Source organism: Labrus mixtus, chromosome 2 (assembly GCF_963584025.1).
Source record: "Labrus mixtus chromosome 2, fLabMix1.1, whole genome shotgun sequence".
NCBI classification, from domain to species: domain Eukaryota; kingdom Metazoa; phylum Chordata; class Actinopteri; order Labriformes; family Labridae; genus Labrus; species Labrus mixtus.
Window position 1 is genome coordinate 20,402,574 of NC_083613.1, and position 15,588 is coordinate 20,418,161.

Below are 15,588 nucleotides of genomic sequence, written 5' to 3' on the forward strand. Positions count from 1 at the left end.
AGCAGAACCCCAGCCATTCTTACGCTACACTGGACACACAATGATGATGACTGATGAGTCCACTCCACTGTCTATCCCTCCTCTTTTCTCCTCTGTCTCTTCTTGTCACTCTCCTCCTCTCTGTGCGTCTCACACTTTTCCTTGCTTACACGTAATGCCTTTCTTCCCCTTGTTTTTCGCTTACCTTGTCCTGTCTCGCTGTCACTCAGTCCAGTTCCTTGTATTTTAACCTCTTTGTTGGTTTGGTTTGGTTTGGATTTTTGTTTTTGTTTTTCATTGTTTCTTCCTTCTCCTGTCAGATCCCTCTTCTAACAATCCATCTCTTTTCTGCTCTCCTTCTTTTTCTCCCACAGTTTCAGAGTCCATACTCCTATTCCCCTCCATTTCGTTTCGGGACCGTTCCTAACGGCAGCACTGAGCGCAACATCAGGAAGAACTATCCAGATATGCATCAGTACATGACCAAATACCATCAGACCGGCGTCGTGGACGCGCTAGTCACCCTCAAGACCGGGTACTGTAAACTTGTCAAGCTAACTAACTTCAAGTTGAGACAAATTATACCTGAGAGGATAATTCTGTTTTCTGACAGCATGTATCAACAAACATGTGAAAACAAACACAAAAAAGATATTGCAGGCCACATGGAGGGCTCGCACTGGCTCATGCTAAAATGCAGCAGTTTCTTCTTTCAGTATTTCTGTCCCTGAAAGTAAAATGCAGACTCTGCCTGTAAGTGCTTATTATTTCATCTTGTTGCTGCTGGAAAGAAGGAGCTGCCCAAACAGAGACAGAGTAATTTGTTCTGGAGTTTGCTCTCTATTTCTCGCTCCTAAACACAAACTAATAGAAGGACAACTACCGTGGTTTTATTTGTTTATTAGTTATGTGTGCTTTGATCTTTAGGGTATTTTACGCCACATAACATTTAACTTTTTACTTTGGCCTGCAATTATTTTATTGATACTGCATCACAAATTGAACCAATTAATACAAAATGAAAACTCTATAGTTGATGTGTTCAGCCAAATCAACGTTGTTTATTTAAATTATTTTACTAAATATTTTTAGGTAGAAGAAAATGTTTGGAGTTTCGTTAACATTTCAGTAATTTCCTAAATAAATACAAACAAATTATCTAAAAACAAGTTCAAATGCTGTGGCCCTTAAATTAATTATAGTATTAGTCTGAATATCTCTTAACATCTTTGGGACAACAGATGCTCAATGATCCGATTTAACATATGCACTTTGGTGAATGGTTTAATTCAAAGTGTTTTTATATTCACACTCACATATCTAATATGGAAGCCCAAGGGGTCTTTATTAGCACGAGGGTTTATTCAATGGGCCGTATAAAAAATATATTTTCTCTATAATTTAGTCATGATAGGGGCTTTGCAGCTCCGTACAGCAGTCCTGTGGTATCAGCTCTTCTTTCATTGTGTCTGGTTAACAGTCATACATCAACCTTGTTTTTTTGGCTGAGCTCAGCCATATCATGCCCACATAGGGGATTGTAGCGTCAGATACAAATTACTGTCCCATACTTTGAATTCAGCTTGTCATGTCAGAATAATGACAAAACCTGCGAGTAAAAGATTACAGCTCAGTGTGAACAATAGCATTCTTTTGTGCATCATGAATATTTACTGTATCAGAATTCAAATGGCTAAGCCACAGTCCACGTTCAGGCTGAGTAAACCAGCTCATTTGTTCAAGGATCTGAGGAAAAATGTTACAGCCACAACAAAGTATGTATTGTAATTAGCTTTGTAGCCAAAACTGAGTCTTTTTTTTGGTCCTAAATGCCCTAAATACATCATAGTCATTACAGTAAACATTACATGAAATGTATTATCTTTTAAAGATTTACATTTAAAAAGGCACATGCAGCCATGAAACAGAAAAGTATCTGTTTATTCTGTCATTGCGTGGTTTTTTTTAGCCACACCATTTACAACCCCTAAAAGTAAATACAGTCAATTAGCGATACATTTCTCAGTGGGTGCACCACTGACTGAAAAAGCTGTCATGCTTGTTGAGCACTGCAGGTAATACCTTCTGAAATACCTGCCTGGATGCTGCCACTGCCACTGCCTCTGCCTCACTATGCTGCCTTCCTCTGGCTCTGTACTCTGGCTAACAATATACAATCTTTTCTGATTCATAACATCCTCTGCAGTCTTTATATTGGAAGTTATTGTTTCTGTTGGTAGCACAGTTTTGAATTAAGTTTGTCATACAAGAGAAGTCTGAGACAAGAAAGCCAAACTGAATAGCCTATAGTTCTTTAAAGCCAGAAAGATTCAAATTTACCATGACGATGACTCAAAACAAAAATGGCCTTTGCAGTTGAACCACTAAGACACAGAGAACATCAGTAAAACCTGCAAGCTTTTCTTACGTTACATAGCTCAATGGACGTACAGAGGAAGGGTTGCAGGTTAACAAAGATTCCCTTTGAAACATTGACAACTCTGAGCAGCTGTGGCTAAGTGGTATCTCTCAACCAGAAGGTCGGGGATTTGATCCCCAGCTCCTGCAGCCAGTCACATGTGGAATGGTCCTTGGGCAAGTCACTTATGCCCAAATTGCTGCCACTGCTGTGTCAGCACTGCAGCGTGTCAGTGGATAAGTTAATAAGTTAATACTGATGGACACTTTACTGATCACCGTGATCGTGGTGTGAATGGGTAAGTGTGACCTGTCAAAACCGCTTTGAGATAAGTGAAATCCAAGCTCAAGTCCATTTACCATCCCTTGCTACCACTTGGACTTATGTCGGGACTCTTTGGGATGATGTGAACTTCAGGGTGGATACATTTCTTGACCTGGGGAAGTGACTTCCAATTGTCTCTTGATGCGTGGCAAATTCAATGTAAGATGGGACTCAAGTGAATTACCTGTAGCTTTATATTCAACTCATTTTACAAATTCAAACAAGTGCCTGAGTACACTTCCAAAAATGCTGAACTATTCCAATATACCAATATCATATGCTGTCACAGGTTTGTTATGATTAGGAATAGCAAGTTGTTTATTTAAAAGTTGTTGTTGTCTTCCCATATTATATTAACTAAATGTGGCCTGCTTTGGTAATATCATGAAATAATAGAAAAATGTATACAATATATTCATATCTATTTGTATACTGAATATATACATAGATAGGAGAGAAAACCATGTGATTCCCGGTCTGGATAGCAAATCTCAAATTTGTCGTTCTCTCACAGAAAACTGGATGCTTTTATTTACGACGCTGCCGTGCTGAACTACATGGCGGGCAGAGACGACGGCTGTAAGCTGGTCACCATCGGCAGTGGTTACATCTTCGCTACCACAGGTTACGGCATCGCACTGCAGAAGGGATCCTACTGGAAACGCCTGGTGGATCTGGCCATACTGGGCATCATAGGAGACGGTGAGAGCAACTCACACGCTAACACACATTCTGCATTAACTCGGTAACACTGCAATAAAGTTTCAAAGTTGCTCCAGGCTTTAAGTGTCTTTACAGCTGGGCCATTGCTCAGATTTCCTCCTTTTCAACACTCCCCCAACACTCCCCCCCCCTCCCCTCTGTCAGAAAGCTATCAAGGGCTAGTCTTAACACACCATTTCATCATCATTACTCCGTGTGACTCCGTGTGGCTTTTTGTGTGTGTGTGTGTGTGTGTGCACGTGCGTGTTTGCGCGTGTGCATGTGTGTGTGCCCATCGCGGTCCGTTATGTTTACTCCTCCAGATTGCGCTGTAAAATAAGCTGCGAGATGGTGCGAATGGAAGAGAGAGAATGAGCCAGACAGGAATCAAACTGCTGAAACCCCTAAAGCGCTCAGTTTCAGACCGGCCCTTATATTCAGGGCAAAACGACTGCATGCGCATGTGACACACAAACGCACTCTCAGTCTGATAATAATTCCTTCCATCTTTCTTTATCACTCCATCACTATCAGTTCCCCCCCTCCTCCTCCTCCCACTACAATCCCTTTTTCACTCCACCTCCTGTCTCCTTTCCATTACGATCTATTTACCACTTCACCTCTCTCACCTCCTTCCCTCTCCATCTTCCCTCCTAATGATACTCACTTTTTCCCCAACCCACCTCTTTTTATTCCCTCCATCACCCATCTCCTTCCTCTCTTTTTCTCTCTCACTGCTTTTCCTCTTTTTCTTGGTTATCTCAGAACACCTTAAACCTTCTCTTTTCCACTTTTTTTATATCTAACAGGTGAAATGGAGGAGCTGGAGGCCCAGTGGCTGACTGGGATCTGCCACAACGAGAAAAACGAAGTGATGTCAAGTCAGCTGGATGTGGACAACATGGCGGGTGTCTTCTACATGCTGGCCACAGCCATGGGCCTCGCCATCCTCACCTTTATCTCTGAACACCTTTTCTACTGGAGGCTGAGATACTGCTTCACCGGAGTCTGCACGGGAAGGCCAGGACTGCTGTTTACTATCAGCAGGGTGAGGAGGATGAAATGTTTCTTTTCCTATAAGCTTAACCTGCATTTCCACAGCAGGAACCTTGTTCACTTCTGGTTGCTGTGTAGTAGTTTTTGCCCGCTCTGCATTTGAGTTATTACTTTCAGACGTTGCTTGTAGAATTTGTATTGCTGAACGTTTGCTTACTGATCAAACAACCTCCTCAAGAGTGCAACAGCATCGATTCAGAAACACTGGTTGTTGCAATATCAATATGAGGTCTCTGGATGTGAACTTCTTGTAATGTTATCGATGTTTAAACTGTAAACTAAACTTGCAGGCTACTCTAAAAGGCTGATGACACCAAGAAAAATAGGTTTAACTATTATTGCCTAAAGTCTCACTTGAGTGGATGGCAAAGATCAAATCTCAACTACAACAACAAAGGTAGGGGCTAACATTATCAGTGGATCCCTACAAAGGGGTTTGATAAATGTTAGAAACACTGAAAACCAATGCAGGATCATTTACAGCAGTTAGGAAACATTTTTTTTACTCTGATGAAGGTTTACTGTAATCAAGTGGCTTTTGTCATGTGTCCTTTTACTGAAGACATACAATTGAATGTCCTTGGTAATAATTGTGATGTCCTCTTCGTTGCAAGTTGTTGACTCATATGAAAGTGTGGGGGAAAAAAATCCTGTTTGAAAGTGAACTCGTCACAACCTTGAACAGTTTAATGAATTCATATGTTTCAGTTACTTTTATTTTCTACAACATACAGCAGTAACAGGTCGTAATCTCAGTTCTCCTGAGCTGCTTACACAGCAAGAAAGTCATTACAATTCTTGGCCACACAGTTTATTGAACCTTATTGTTCATCAGTTCAGATGCTTTCATCATACTGTTACATTTTTCTTTTCTTTTTTTTTTAATGATGATGGACTTTAAAATACAACAAGAGCTCAGCAGGAGTAAAAAATATATATCAAAAAGGTTTGAATGTGGTTACATACTGAAGCAGGAAAAATCAACAGAAAAAACATCACATTATTGCAACTTGGAGGACAGCTGCCAAGCATTTGTGGTGTTAAACAAAATCAATTAACACATCACACAGTAAACTAAAAACCCATTCCTCTGTTGCTGTCTTATCAGTGCAAACATTGCATCCCTATGCAAAGCAGTCCGTTTTTAATCCTTCATCTGTCTAATTTGCCTAATCTTCACTCAGTGAGTGTCTACTCAGATGTGCTTGAATGCAAACAGGACGACGTAGAAGGGACTTAAAGTTGTGTAAATGTCGAAACTCACATCTCACATTCAACAGTTTAGGGAACATTTCAATATTTGATTATGTGTTTCTTTCTATGATTTGCAGATCATATGTATGAAACATGTACAAAAATGATTGTTGCCTGTTATGTTGTGTGATTTTGTGTGTTTGTGTGCGTGTATGATAAAACAAGAGATGTGTTTACCAATGTTATGATTGTTACCTAACAAAAACTAAAACGTAAAAATCCCAAATTTTCATTAACTGAAACTAAAATAAAAACAAGGCTTTTCAACAAAAAAAAGATAATTAACTGTGTTTACAAAACTAACTAACCTGGGACGCTGACTTGTTAAGGTGAGGCATGAAGTTTGTGTGCACATACGAAGGAAAGCATGTGTTTACCCTTTCAATAACATATCTCCAATAATCATTTCTACTTGAACCTTTAGCATTAGTAAGCGACAAGAGACGTTAGGCTACTGACCACCCAAGCCTATTTTATCAGTCATGACTTAACACAATGGTATTTTAATTCTTTATTTGTACTCAAATATATAACTGATAACTTAATGTTAAAGTAAAGGTTATTTGAATATAATTTCTGAAATTGTATGATGTTTATATTGTCTGTCTCTTCACAGACAAGTATCCCATATTTTAAAAAACTAAAACTAAAAAACTCAACTTAAAATAACAAACCAGCATTAAAAACTAATTAAAGCTAAACTGACGTGGAAAAAAAAAAGTCAAAATAAAAATAAAGATAGAAACCAATGAAAAACCCAAAACTATTATAGCTACTGCTGCACGTACAGTAAGTACACTATAAACAAGAAGTCACACTTAGCTTAGAGGATGATGCAGACAAATACACACAAACACACACACAAAAGCCCTCTCTGTATCTCTCTCTCACCCACTCACGTTCATATACAAGCCTGTCTAACAAAGTTATAAATGGTAACACATATGCAGCCAAGGTGTGCTAAGGGACAGGCTTGACCACTATGCACATCAGTAGACACTCGCACACACACACACGCACTGATGCACACACACACACACATACACATAACACAGGAATGAGCACACCCAGACGGACCATTCTTCCATTATTCATATGTCATGTCTCTGTGTTAGGCAGGGCTTTTATTCCAGACGAGCAGCATTTCACACATTAAGTGTTTTACAAAAAGAGCACATTGTGTGTCTGTGAGTGTGTGTCTGTCTCTCTGTGTGCACATACTGTTGCAGCAATACTAGAGGTTGAGTTGCCGCAGGAAGAACATCTCCATGCACTCAGAGGCCCCCTCCAGTGACATCATCACCTAAATTTAATTTTGCAGGCGCCTCTGAAAGCGGTTCATCTAAAAAAGTGGTGATTATCTCTTGCTGCCTCTTTGCCAAACAAAATGAGGTGAAGGTTTGCAGTAAATGTAGCACACAAAGAGGATGAAGAGGTCTCCGTTAATTAACCGTGCAAGGAAATTAGTCCTGTGTATGGTTGAACTTTTATTTTGTGAAGTTCCTGGGTTGAGAATAAACTGTTCCATTATCTCTCTTATCTCTGTCCTCCCTGCCTCCCCTCTAATTTTCTCTTCTCCTTTTTCTTTCTTTGCTCATTCCCTCTCTCAGGGTATATGGAGTTGCATCCATGGTGTTCACATAGATATGAAGAAAAAAAATCCTGAGCTGGACTTCAGTCCTCAAGCCAACATGCTGCATCTGCTCAAGTCTGCCAAGTCAATGGCTTTGTCGTCTCCCAAACGGAACACAGTCCTGGTGCAGCCCAGCATCATGGATGTAATGACAGGGAAAGGTACTTTCACCCTTTTTCACTCATATTTAGGATGACTTTTTTAACAAAATACATAGATTTTGCCCTCACAGAGTAGGAAAATGAGGCATTAATGGTAAGCTTGCTCACATGTACAGAGGTTACCCTGTCTTTTAGATTCAGTGTTTGTATGCAGATCTAAAGGTGACTCCCTTCACCTTGTCATGGACTTGAGACTGTAATGGGATTGACTGTCACGACTGAGCTCGTCTTGTGATTAGAAACACATTAGATGGCACACACAGAATGCCAGGGCAGAGGATAAAGTGTTTTGCTGAGCATCCATCCAACATCCATCTATTGTATCTGCTGTGTGAGGTTCATCTCTCCTTGTCTCCTAGGTAACTCACTCCATGGTCTGCCCCCGAAGGGTCCTGGTCTCTATAGCAACGCTGCTGGTCCGCAAGGTTTCATGTCATTGGCCGGGCGGCACAAAAACCTCCTCAACAATGCTGCGCCATTCCCTGTGCAACAAAAAGCGCCCCCTCACCAGACCAGCCCAAACAAGCCCCAGCTGTCAATCACCAATGATAATGGAAAGACCCGCCTCGCCGGGGCGGCGCTCACGGCCTCTAAACCTCGAAACCTGTGGAAGAAAAGTGTGGAGACATTAAAGACCCAGCCTTCTGTTGCATCTCCAGGTCCAAACCCCGCCCCCTCATCTGGACCCGGACCTCCACAGATGAAGAGCCAGCGCTACCTGCCGGAAGAGCCGCCGCACTCTGACATCTCCGAGTGCTCCAGCCGGCCACCATCACACAAAGATTCTGACTCCATGGGGGCGAGGGGTGGGTTCAAGCCAATCAATCAACTGAGAAAGAGGGGTGGTGGTGGAGGAGGAGGAGGAGGAGGGGGAGGAGGAGGAGGGGAAGGTGGGGGCAGAGGATCAAAGATCTACTCCATTGACTCAGACCAGGCCAGTCTGCAGTCGGCTCCCCCCTACCAGCGAGACAGTCAAGGTGGTGACGACCTCAGTTACCCCCCTGACCTGTTTCCAACTGATGGCACATACTCACACACTCACTCCCACCAGGGCGACACACCCATTCTGCAGCTGAGTGCCAGTCTGCTGCATCACAGTCACAGCGCTGAGGCCGACCTGCACTCTCTGAAGGACAAGAAATACAGCACCTACACCCACAGCAGGTATCGTGATCAGCAGGAAAAATAACTTCATGATCATGTTTTGTGCACTTTGAGCACTTTGTTTGTTTAACCAGTGTTTTTTTCTTTCCTCTCAGTGTGAAGGAGAAGGCTGGAGGATCGTTTGAAGCGCCTGGTGCAGCACAGGGGACACAGATTCGCCCTGGCCACTGTCGCTCCTGCCTGACAAAGCTGAGCGGTTACTCCAGTCTTTACTCTGTCCGCTCACCTCAGGCCCGCTGCGATGCCTGCGCCCACCTGGGAAACCTGTATGACATCAGTGAAGACCACCTACACTCACACTACTCCCACTCGCACACTCACCCACACAGCGGGGACATGTTTACACACTACCTACCCCAGAGCGAGTTGGGTCTGGTGGGTGAAGGAGACGGTCTGGTGAGCCACTTCGAGCCCTCCCCTTCGTCCCCATCTCCGCTCCCCACCCCCACATCGGCCCCACACCTCCAACTGAGTCGTCAGCACTCCTACGAGAATGTGCTTCCAGACGGCATTCCTGAGCGGCAGCTGCACACACATCTTCGGGGTTTGAGTCTGCCCGACAGGGAACGTGATCGGGAGCTGACCCTGGACGAGGGGGCTTATGCTAACGTTCTCACCATGCGCTCTGATCGTCCCTTCAGCAGCCGCAGCCCCCCCTCTCCATCACCTTCTCATCACCACAGCCTGGACACCCCGTTGCCTCTCCCTCGCCGCTCTAAGAGCCTCTTCCCGGACCGGCCCTCGCACAACCCTTTTCTCCAGTCAGCCCCTGGCACAACGCAACGAGACCCCGCCCCCCAGGCTGTCACATGCATGCCACAGAGAAATTCTGCCCACGAGCTCTATAAGCAGCGAATGCCCCTTTCACTAACCCTCGGTAACCATGGCAGCCATCTCAATAGCCAGCATGGCAGTCATGTCGACCAACAGGTGTTCTATCCTCAGCAGGAGCCCCCTGTGGTGGCCTACATGGTCTCACCCGCTGCCTCTCAGCCAATGAGCTATGTGACGGCGCCGCGAGCCTCGAGCGCAGGCGGCAACGCACGGCCTCGACTTTACCGCCGCATGCCAAGCATCGAATCTGACGTCTGAGAGACACACGGAACACACTTTCTCTCACTGAAACACACTAACACACACGCATGCAAGACAGAGTTGTGTGTGTCGAGACCAGGCAGCTCTGATTCTCAGCACATCTGCAGAAACACACACACACACACACACACACACAGAAACACACAGGTGAAAGACGAGGAGATGTGCTCTGGACATAAAGGTTAAGTAAATAAATCATTGTTTCTTTATCACAGCCTCTGTGGGGCAGGGCGGGGCCACAGGGACACCTGGAGGCACAAACCAGGATGAAAAGTGTGTGTGCATGTCAGTGTGTGCTCTAACCTCAAGCCGTGGGCAAAGAGGCACAAACTGACAATACGTCTGACGTGGCAGATTGAATTCCCACTGAAACTAGAGGGACACTGTACTCGAGGCTTCACACCGACAGTGAGATCAGCCGGGGGATACAAAAAGTGTGTTTGGAAGACGAGCCGACTTGTTCTGCCCTTTCACCAGCCCTCTTTGAGACGAAGGAGTCAGAGGAAACCCCTTTGTTTCTGAGATAACACACCAAAACACACTTATTTCACCTTAAAACACACGCGCCCCCTCTCCAGGACTCTCCTGTTGCACTATGATTTCTGCAGTCAACCCGTATGTTGTCTGAGCCTCCAAACTGCACTGCCAGCATGGCTTAAAGAGTAGTAAACTAAACTAGAGTAATCTTTGACTTGAATGGATTCCTCTTCGTAATAATCCAGACTTGGAGGCGGGCAGCTGGTTTGGACCCAGGTTTAAAAAGTGTTTCAGCTTCTGCCCTCAGATGTACAAACACTGGAACACACACATGCACGCTGTGTCTGTTATTCGGGGGAACTAATAAAACTAGTGACTGTTTGTTATTGTTGATGTCAGATAATTGAACATTCCAAAAAAGTGGACCAAACGTGTCCGCCGGTATCAGGAAGAGAGTGTGTGTTCTTGTGTTTCTACATCTAAAGACTTACAGTATAGCTTCCTTGCTTACTCTCTTAGCTAGCCTTCAGGTCATAATGCATGCTTCCTACTGCCCTGTGTTACAGTTAAACTCCTATACAGGGTCATATATGCACACACACAAACACACTTATATGCTCATACACACACACACACATACGCAGTAGTCTAGGATATTAGTATAGGGTGTGTGTGTGTGTGTGTCGAAGCTATGTGATAGCTTCTTCTTTGTGCACTTTGTAGATTTTATACCCTGCCACCTAACACAGATGTTTGACCAAAAACACTTTTATACTAAAAAAATATGAACATTCTCGATTATTCGCTGGATAGATGTTATTTTCTCTCTCTTTTTCTTTGACATTGGGTTTTAGGGCACCGCTAAGGGCACACAGTTCTGTTATTTTCCATTGTGAGGTCAGAAGTTTTACAGTGTTAGATAATGGGTACAAGCATCATACAGTATACACAAAAGAAACTCTTTATCTTTGCTCTTCTTTTCTAAAACATTTACTGTATTCATCCCTCCTTCCAGAGCCTTTCCCCTCTTCCTTTATCAGCTTTTGTTTATTCTCTTAATTGCTTCTTTTTCCTTTTTGCTCCTTCCCTGCTTCCTTCTATTGCGTAGATCGAGTATCAGAAGAATAGAAGTTCAGTCGTGGTGTTTTTTTAAAACTCAACAAATCTTCTGGAAAGTTCTTAATATCAGTAGTTGTAAGAACTCATCAAATTGAATACCGGCTCTCTGGTAGGATACAGTTCTTTTTTCCAATAGCTATCCATGTGGAACAAAAGGCCTGTTTTACGGTTTCTGTAGTGAATTTACAGGCTGTGTGCATCACTTTTTGCAAATTTTTCCATTCAAATTAGAGCTCCTGGACAAGTGTCAGAGTAGCTGCTTCTTATGTGGCTCTCTCTTTGGCGAGAACATGGTGCTATGTTTCAACAGGGATAGTCACATGGCACAGCAGAGAGTTTGCAAAGTGACTCGTTATTACTGAGGCAACACTCACTCAAACACACACATGCACACACTTGACAAGCTGGCAATGTGTATGAGTGTGCTAGAAATCCATAATCCACTGAGTAAGGGCATTGATTTTTGAGCACAAGGATTTTGATGGAAAAAGGACTTGATATCCTATTAGCTGAGCGTCTGTCTCTATTCTCTTTCTCTCTATTCTCTCTCTCACAGACAAACACACACACACACACACACACACACACACACACACACACACACACACAGACATTTATCTATATATATTGGCCGCAAAGAATGCAAGACAGTTTGAACAAAAAAAGAGATGCACCTTTGAACGGTAAAACACTGCCCCTCTTTTGGTTTGGTGTGTGAGTTATATGCACAATTATCAGGTTGCAATATTATACTTCTGTACAGAGAATCTTTGTTTTTAAAAGTTAGAAACTGATTTCATTTGTTTCATTTGAATGGTATTAAGTGTTGAGTTCATTTCAATAACAGCGTGGCTTTTTATTCTGCTTCTTTAAGAAAAAAAAAGACTGGCATGTTTTGGATTCCTGTGATTTTATTTCCCTTCCCCCTCCCTCTGGTCTGTCATTGGTTGGGACCTCACTGTACAGTCCTCACTGCTGGTTAAAGAGACTTGTTAACAATATCGGTAGGCTAACTAGTTAACTAGCAGCACTTAGCTGGAGCACATTCAATGAATAATGAGAGTCCAGCATGTGTGGTTAAAACAAACCCCCTCCCACCCTCATTGTTCTCCTCCACTACGAGTCTGTGCTGCTTCACCTCTGAGAGCGAGTGTGTGTGTGTGTGTGTGTGTGTGTGTGTGTGTGTGTGTGTGTGTGTGTGTGTGTGTGTGTGTGCGTGTGTGTGTGTGTGTGTGTGTGTGTGCGTGTGCGTGTGAGTGTGTGTGCGTGTGTGTGTGTGCGTGTGTGTGTAATTTACACCAGGCAGGCATTTATGTAAGACAGAGGATGATTTCTCTTTCGAGAGCTTGTTTGTGTTGTATTTTTGTGCGTGTGTGTGTGTACTTTTCTGTTCTCTCTTCCCTTCGTCCTACACATAACATTTGACCCCGCTCTTACTCATGAAACACAAATACAGTTACATGCACAAACACACACACACACACACACACACACACACACACACACATGCTCATGCAGACACACATGTTGCGTCAGTACTGTCGTGGTTACGAGAGTGTGTAGAATGAGTTTCGTTGCGTCCACCATCACAGAGATTTTTTACACCGACCTTTTGTTTGATTTCTCAGATTTTTTTTTTTTTTTTACTTGCATGACATGCTTGTGTTTCTGGTGGTACCTATTTTGCTGCAACACCTGAGTTCTCCCTGAGTTGACCTCCAGGGCTACATGCATCAACGTTCCCCCGCCAAATTGGTAAGTGACACGAGCCTGGGATCTTGAAAAAAAAAACAACAACCTTGACACCCAGCCTGTGATGTCATCAAAATGGCCCCCAACCGGCTCCTGTACAATGACGGGCACTGTCGAGGATCATGTGCGAAACGTTCCAGGTCTCAGCACAGTTGGGAGTGTGGCCCAGGTGTGCACATGTTATACACAGTTCTGGGCGGAGGGAGTGCGTTGGTTGGTGTGTAGTCCTGTGGGTCTCCTGCTGTGTATCTCACTTGTGTATAAGTTCAGGGGTTTCTAAGCTACTAGTTGTGTTGTAAATACTACCTTGTCACTCAGTACCTCTGTACAATCTGTAAATAAGTAAAGGTTACATTTTTCTACTTGTCTTGGTCTTGTTGATTTATCTAGCTGTCTCTTTATCAGTCTGTCTATCTGTATGTTTATTTACCTCACATTCTGTCTGTCTGTCTATCTATCCATCCATCTGTCTACCCTGTCACGTAAGTTAGACTGGTTTGCAATTCAGTATTTTTTAACAGTAATCAGCAGTTTAAAATGTCAATGTTTTTGAGTGCATTCGAGAATATATTTGCTTAACATTCTGATAATTACACTTAATTGCTGTCTTGTAGAGAGTTACATCAGTAGATTAACACCAAAATCATGCCTTAGCTAAAACTTAAGTTTAAGGCAAGAGATCTTAGCTAAGCTCTGCAAATAAAAAGCAAATTGCTCGCTTTTTAGGCTTAATATCTACCTGTCTGTCTGTCTATTAACTCACAGTAAAGGGATTTGGGGGGATTCTCATACAAAAGAGCAAAAGGCCTCTCAGCCTCACTCTCAGTTGGCTGCAACCTTAACGTGTGTGTGTTCATATCAGTTTTCTGGTAAAAAAAAAAGAAAGAAAAAAAAGCTTTATTTTTATATTTTTGTCTCCCTCAGGAGACAAACGCTCTAATCTGGGCTGAAGTGGGACAGGAGAGGGGAGCAGAGAGGAGAACACAGACAACACACACTCTCAGACACAAACGCAATCACACACACACACACACACGCATTGAGGCTGGAGGATCTGTCACAAGCCAAGGCCAGCTGCCGCAAGAGGAGAAGGAGGACGGAGAACAAAGATGTGAGGAGTCCCACTGCAGCCGTCCAGAGTTACTTTGAAATGGCTCATAAGGATAAAACATCACTGCACAGGCCTAAACAGTGTGTGTTATTATTATGTACATATATCTATGTGTGGCCTTGGCTGACTTTGCGCTCCTCTGAGATGGGAAATGAGGACCACGGCGGCCTAATTCTTCTTGACGTGGTCCATATGCTCATAGCTAATGGAAAGAGAAACAACACTCTCAGACACGAGCCACTGCCTCTTATTTAATTAATAGAATTGAACCACCCCACATGTCGGGCTGCGGTGCAATTACTGTAACACAAACAAGAGCGGAATATATGTTCCTGGTACCCCTGAAGAAACATACAACCCTTAACACAAACTTATACATACATGTGTATGTTTCTGTAGGCAATCCCAAGGGCAACGTAGACATCAGGTCGGCTGTTCAACCATGTGTCAGACTGTAAGGATGTAAGATTGAGCAGATAAAGTAGGGTAATTAATTCCCAGGATTAAGAATGACTTAATCTGAGAGACCCCATGGCTGGAGAAAAAAACAAGATGCATTAGTCAGAGTGAGATGAGGTGTCGGAGCAAAGGATGATGGAGGACGTTGAGGGTGATGGAGTTGATTTTGACAAGCCTGCTGTAGGCCCTGTTGGTTCTCTGAAAGACTTCAAATATCCTTCTCCCCAAGACTTCATTAACCAACAGTCAGCCTACACAGTTAACACGTGTGTGTGAGTGTGTGTGTGTTTGCATGTACACTTGTGTTCTTAAACTGTTGTGGTTGTTAGAGAGCAAGATAGAAAGAAAGAGAAACAGAGAGAAAGAGGGAGAGAGCAGCGTGTCAGCCTACACACTAAACAAACCCATGAAAATTCATAAGGACCTGGCGACGCCTACTCACAAATACTAAAAATACTGGAGTGAGTTGAGCCTAGTCAGAGGGGAGGAAAGGGGAGGAAGAAGAGTGAGAAAGAGAGAGGAGATGAATAGAGGAATGAGAGAGCAGCAGCAGCAGAGGAGTAGGAGGGAGAGAAGACGAGAGAGGTGTAACATGAACCAGGGGAGAGTAGAGCAGAGAGAGAGGAGAAATAATAGTTACATCAACTGCATCCAACTTGGAACATCTATTCTCAGCCTCCAGCGGTCAGCACTCACTTTGTGCAAGAGTGTGAGCATGTGTGTGTATCTGTGTTTCAGCGTAATTTTTTTTTCTTCCACTTTCCCTGGATATCAGGAACTTGGAAAAAAAAAAAAAAAAAAAGGGTTCAATATTTCACAACAAGTTGACTTTCAAGTGTGTGTGTGTATGTGTGTGTTAAAGTCAATGTTCAGGCTGATTTAA

General features: G+C 43.3%; 1 protein-coding gene across 1 annotated transcript in view; it reads left to right on the forward strand.

The window, feature by feature from the left end:
• The window catches only part of grin2ab (glutamate receptor, ionotropic, N-methyl D-aspartate 2A, b), a 112,000-nt gene extending 98,498 nt beyond the window's left edge, over nucleotides 1-13,502 (forward strand). Inside the window, exons 15-20 of the mRNA XM_061055310.1 lie at nucleotides 354-514; nucleotides 3,237-3,424; nucleotides 4,234-4,472; nucleotides 7,345-7,528; nucleotides 7,888-8,692; nucleotides 8,788-13,502. Coding sequence (XP_060911293.1) covers nucleotides 354-514; nucleotides 3,237-3,424; nucleotides 4,234-4,472; nucleotides 7,345-7,528; nucleotides 7,888-8,692; nucleotides 8,788-9,784 — 2,574 coding nt within the window. The 3' untranslated portion in view covers nucleotides 9,785-13,502. The remainder of the gene's footprint in view (nucleotides 1-353; nucleotides 515-3,236; nucleotides 3,425-4,233; nucleotides 4,473-7,344; nucleotides 7,529-7,887; nucleotides 8,693-8,787) is intronic.
• Nucleotides 13,503-15,588: the final 2,086 nt, after the last annotated feature.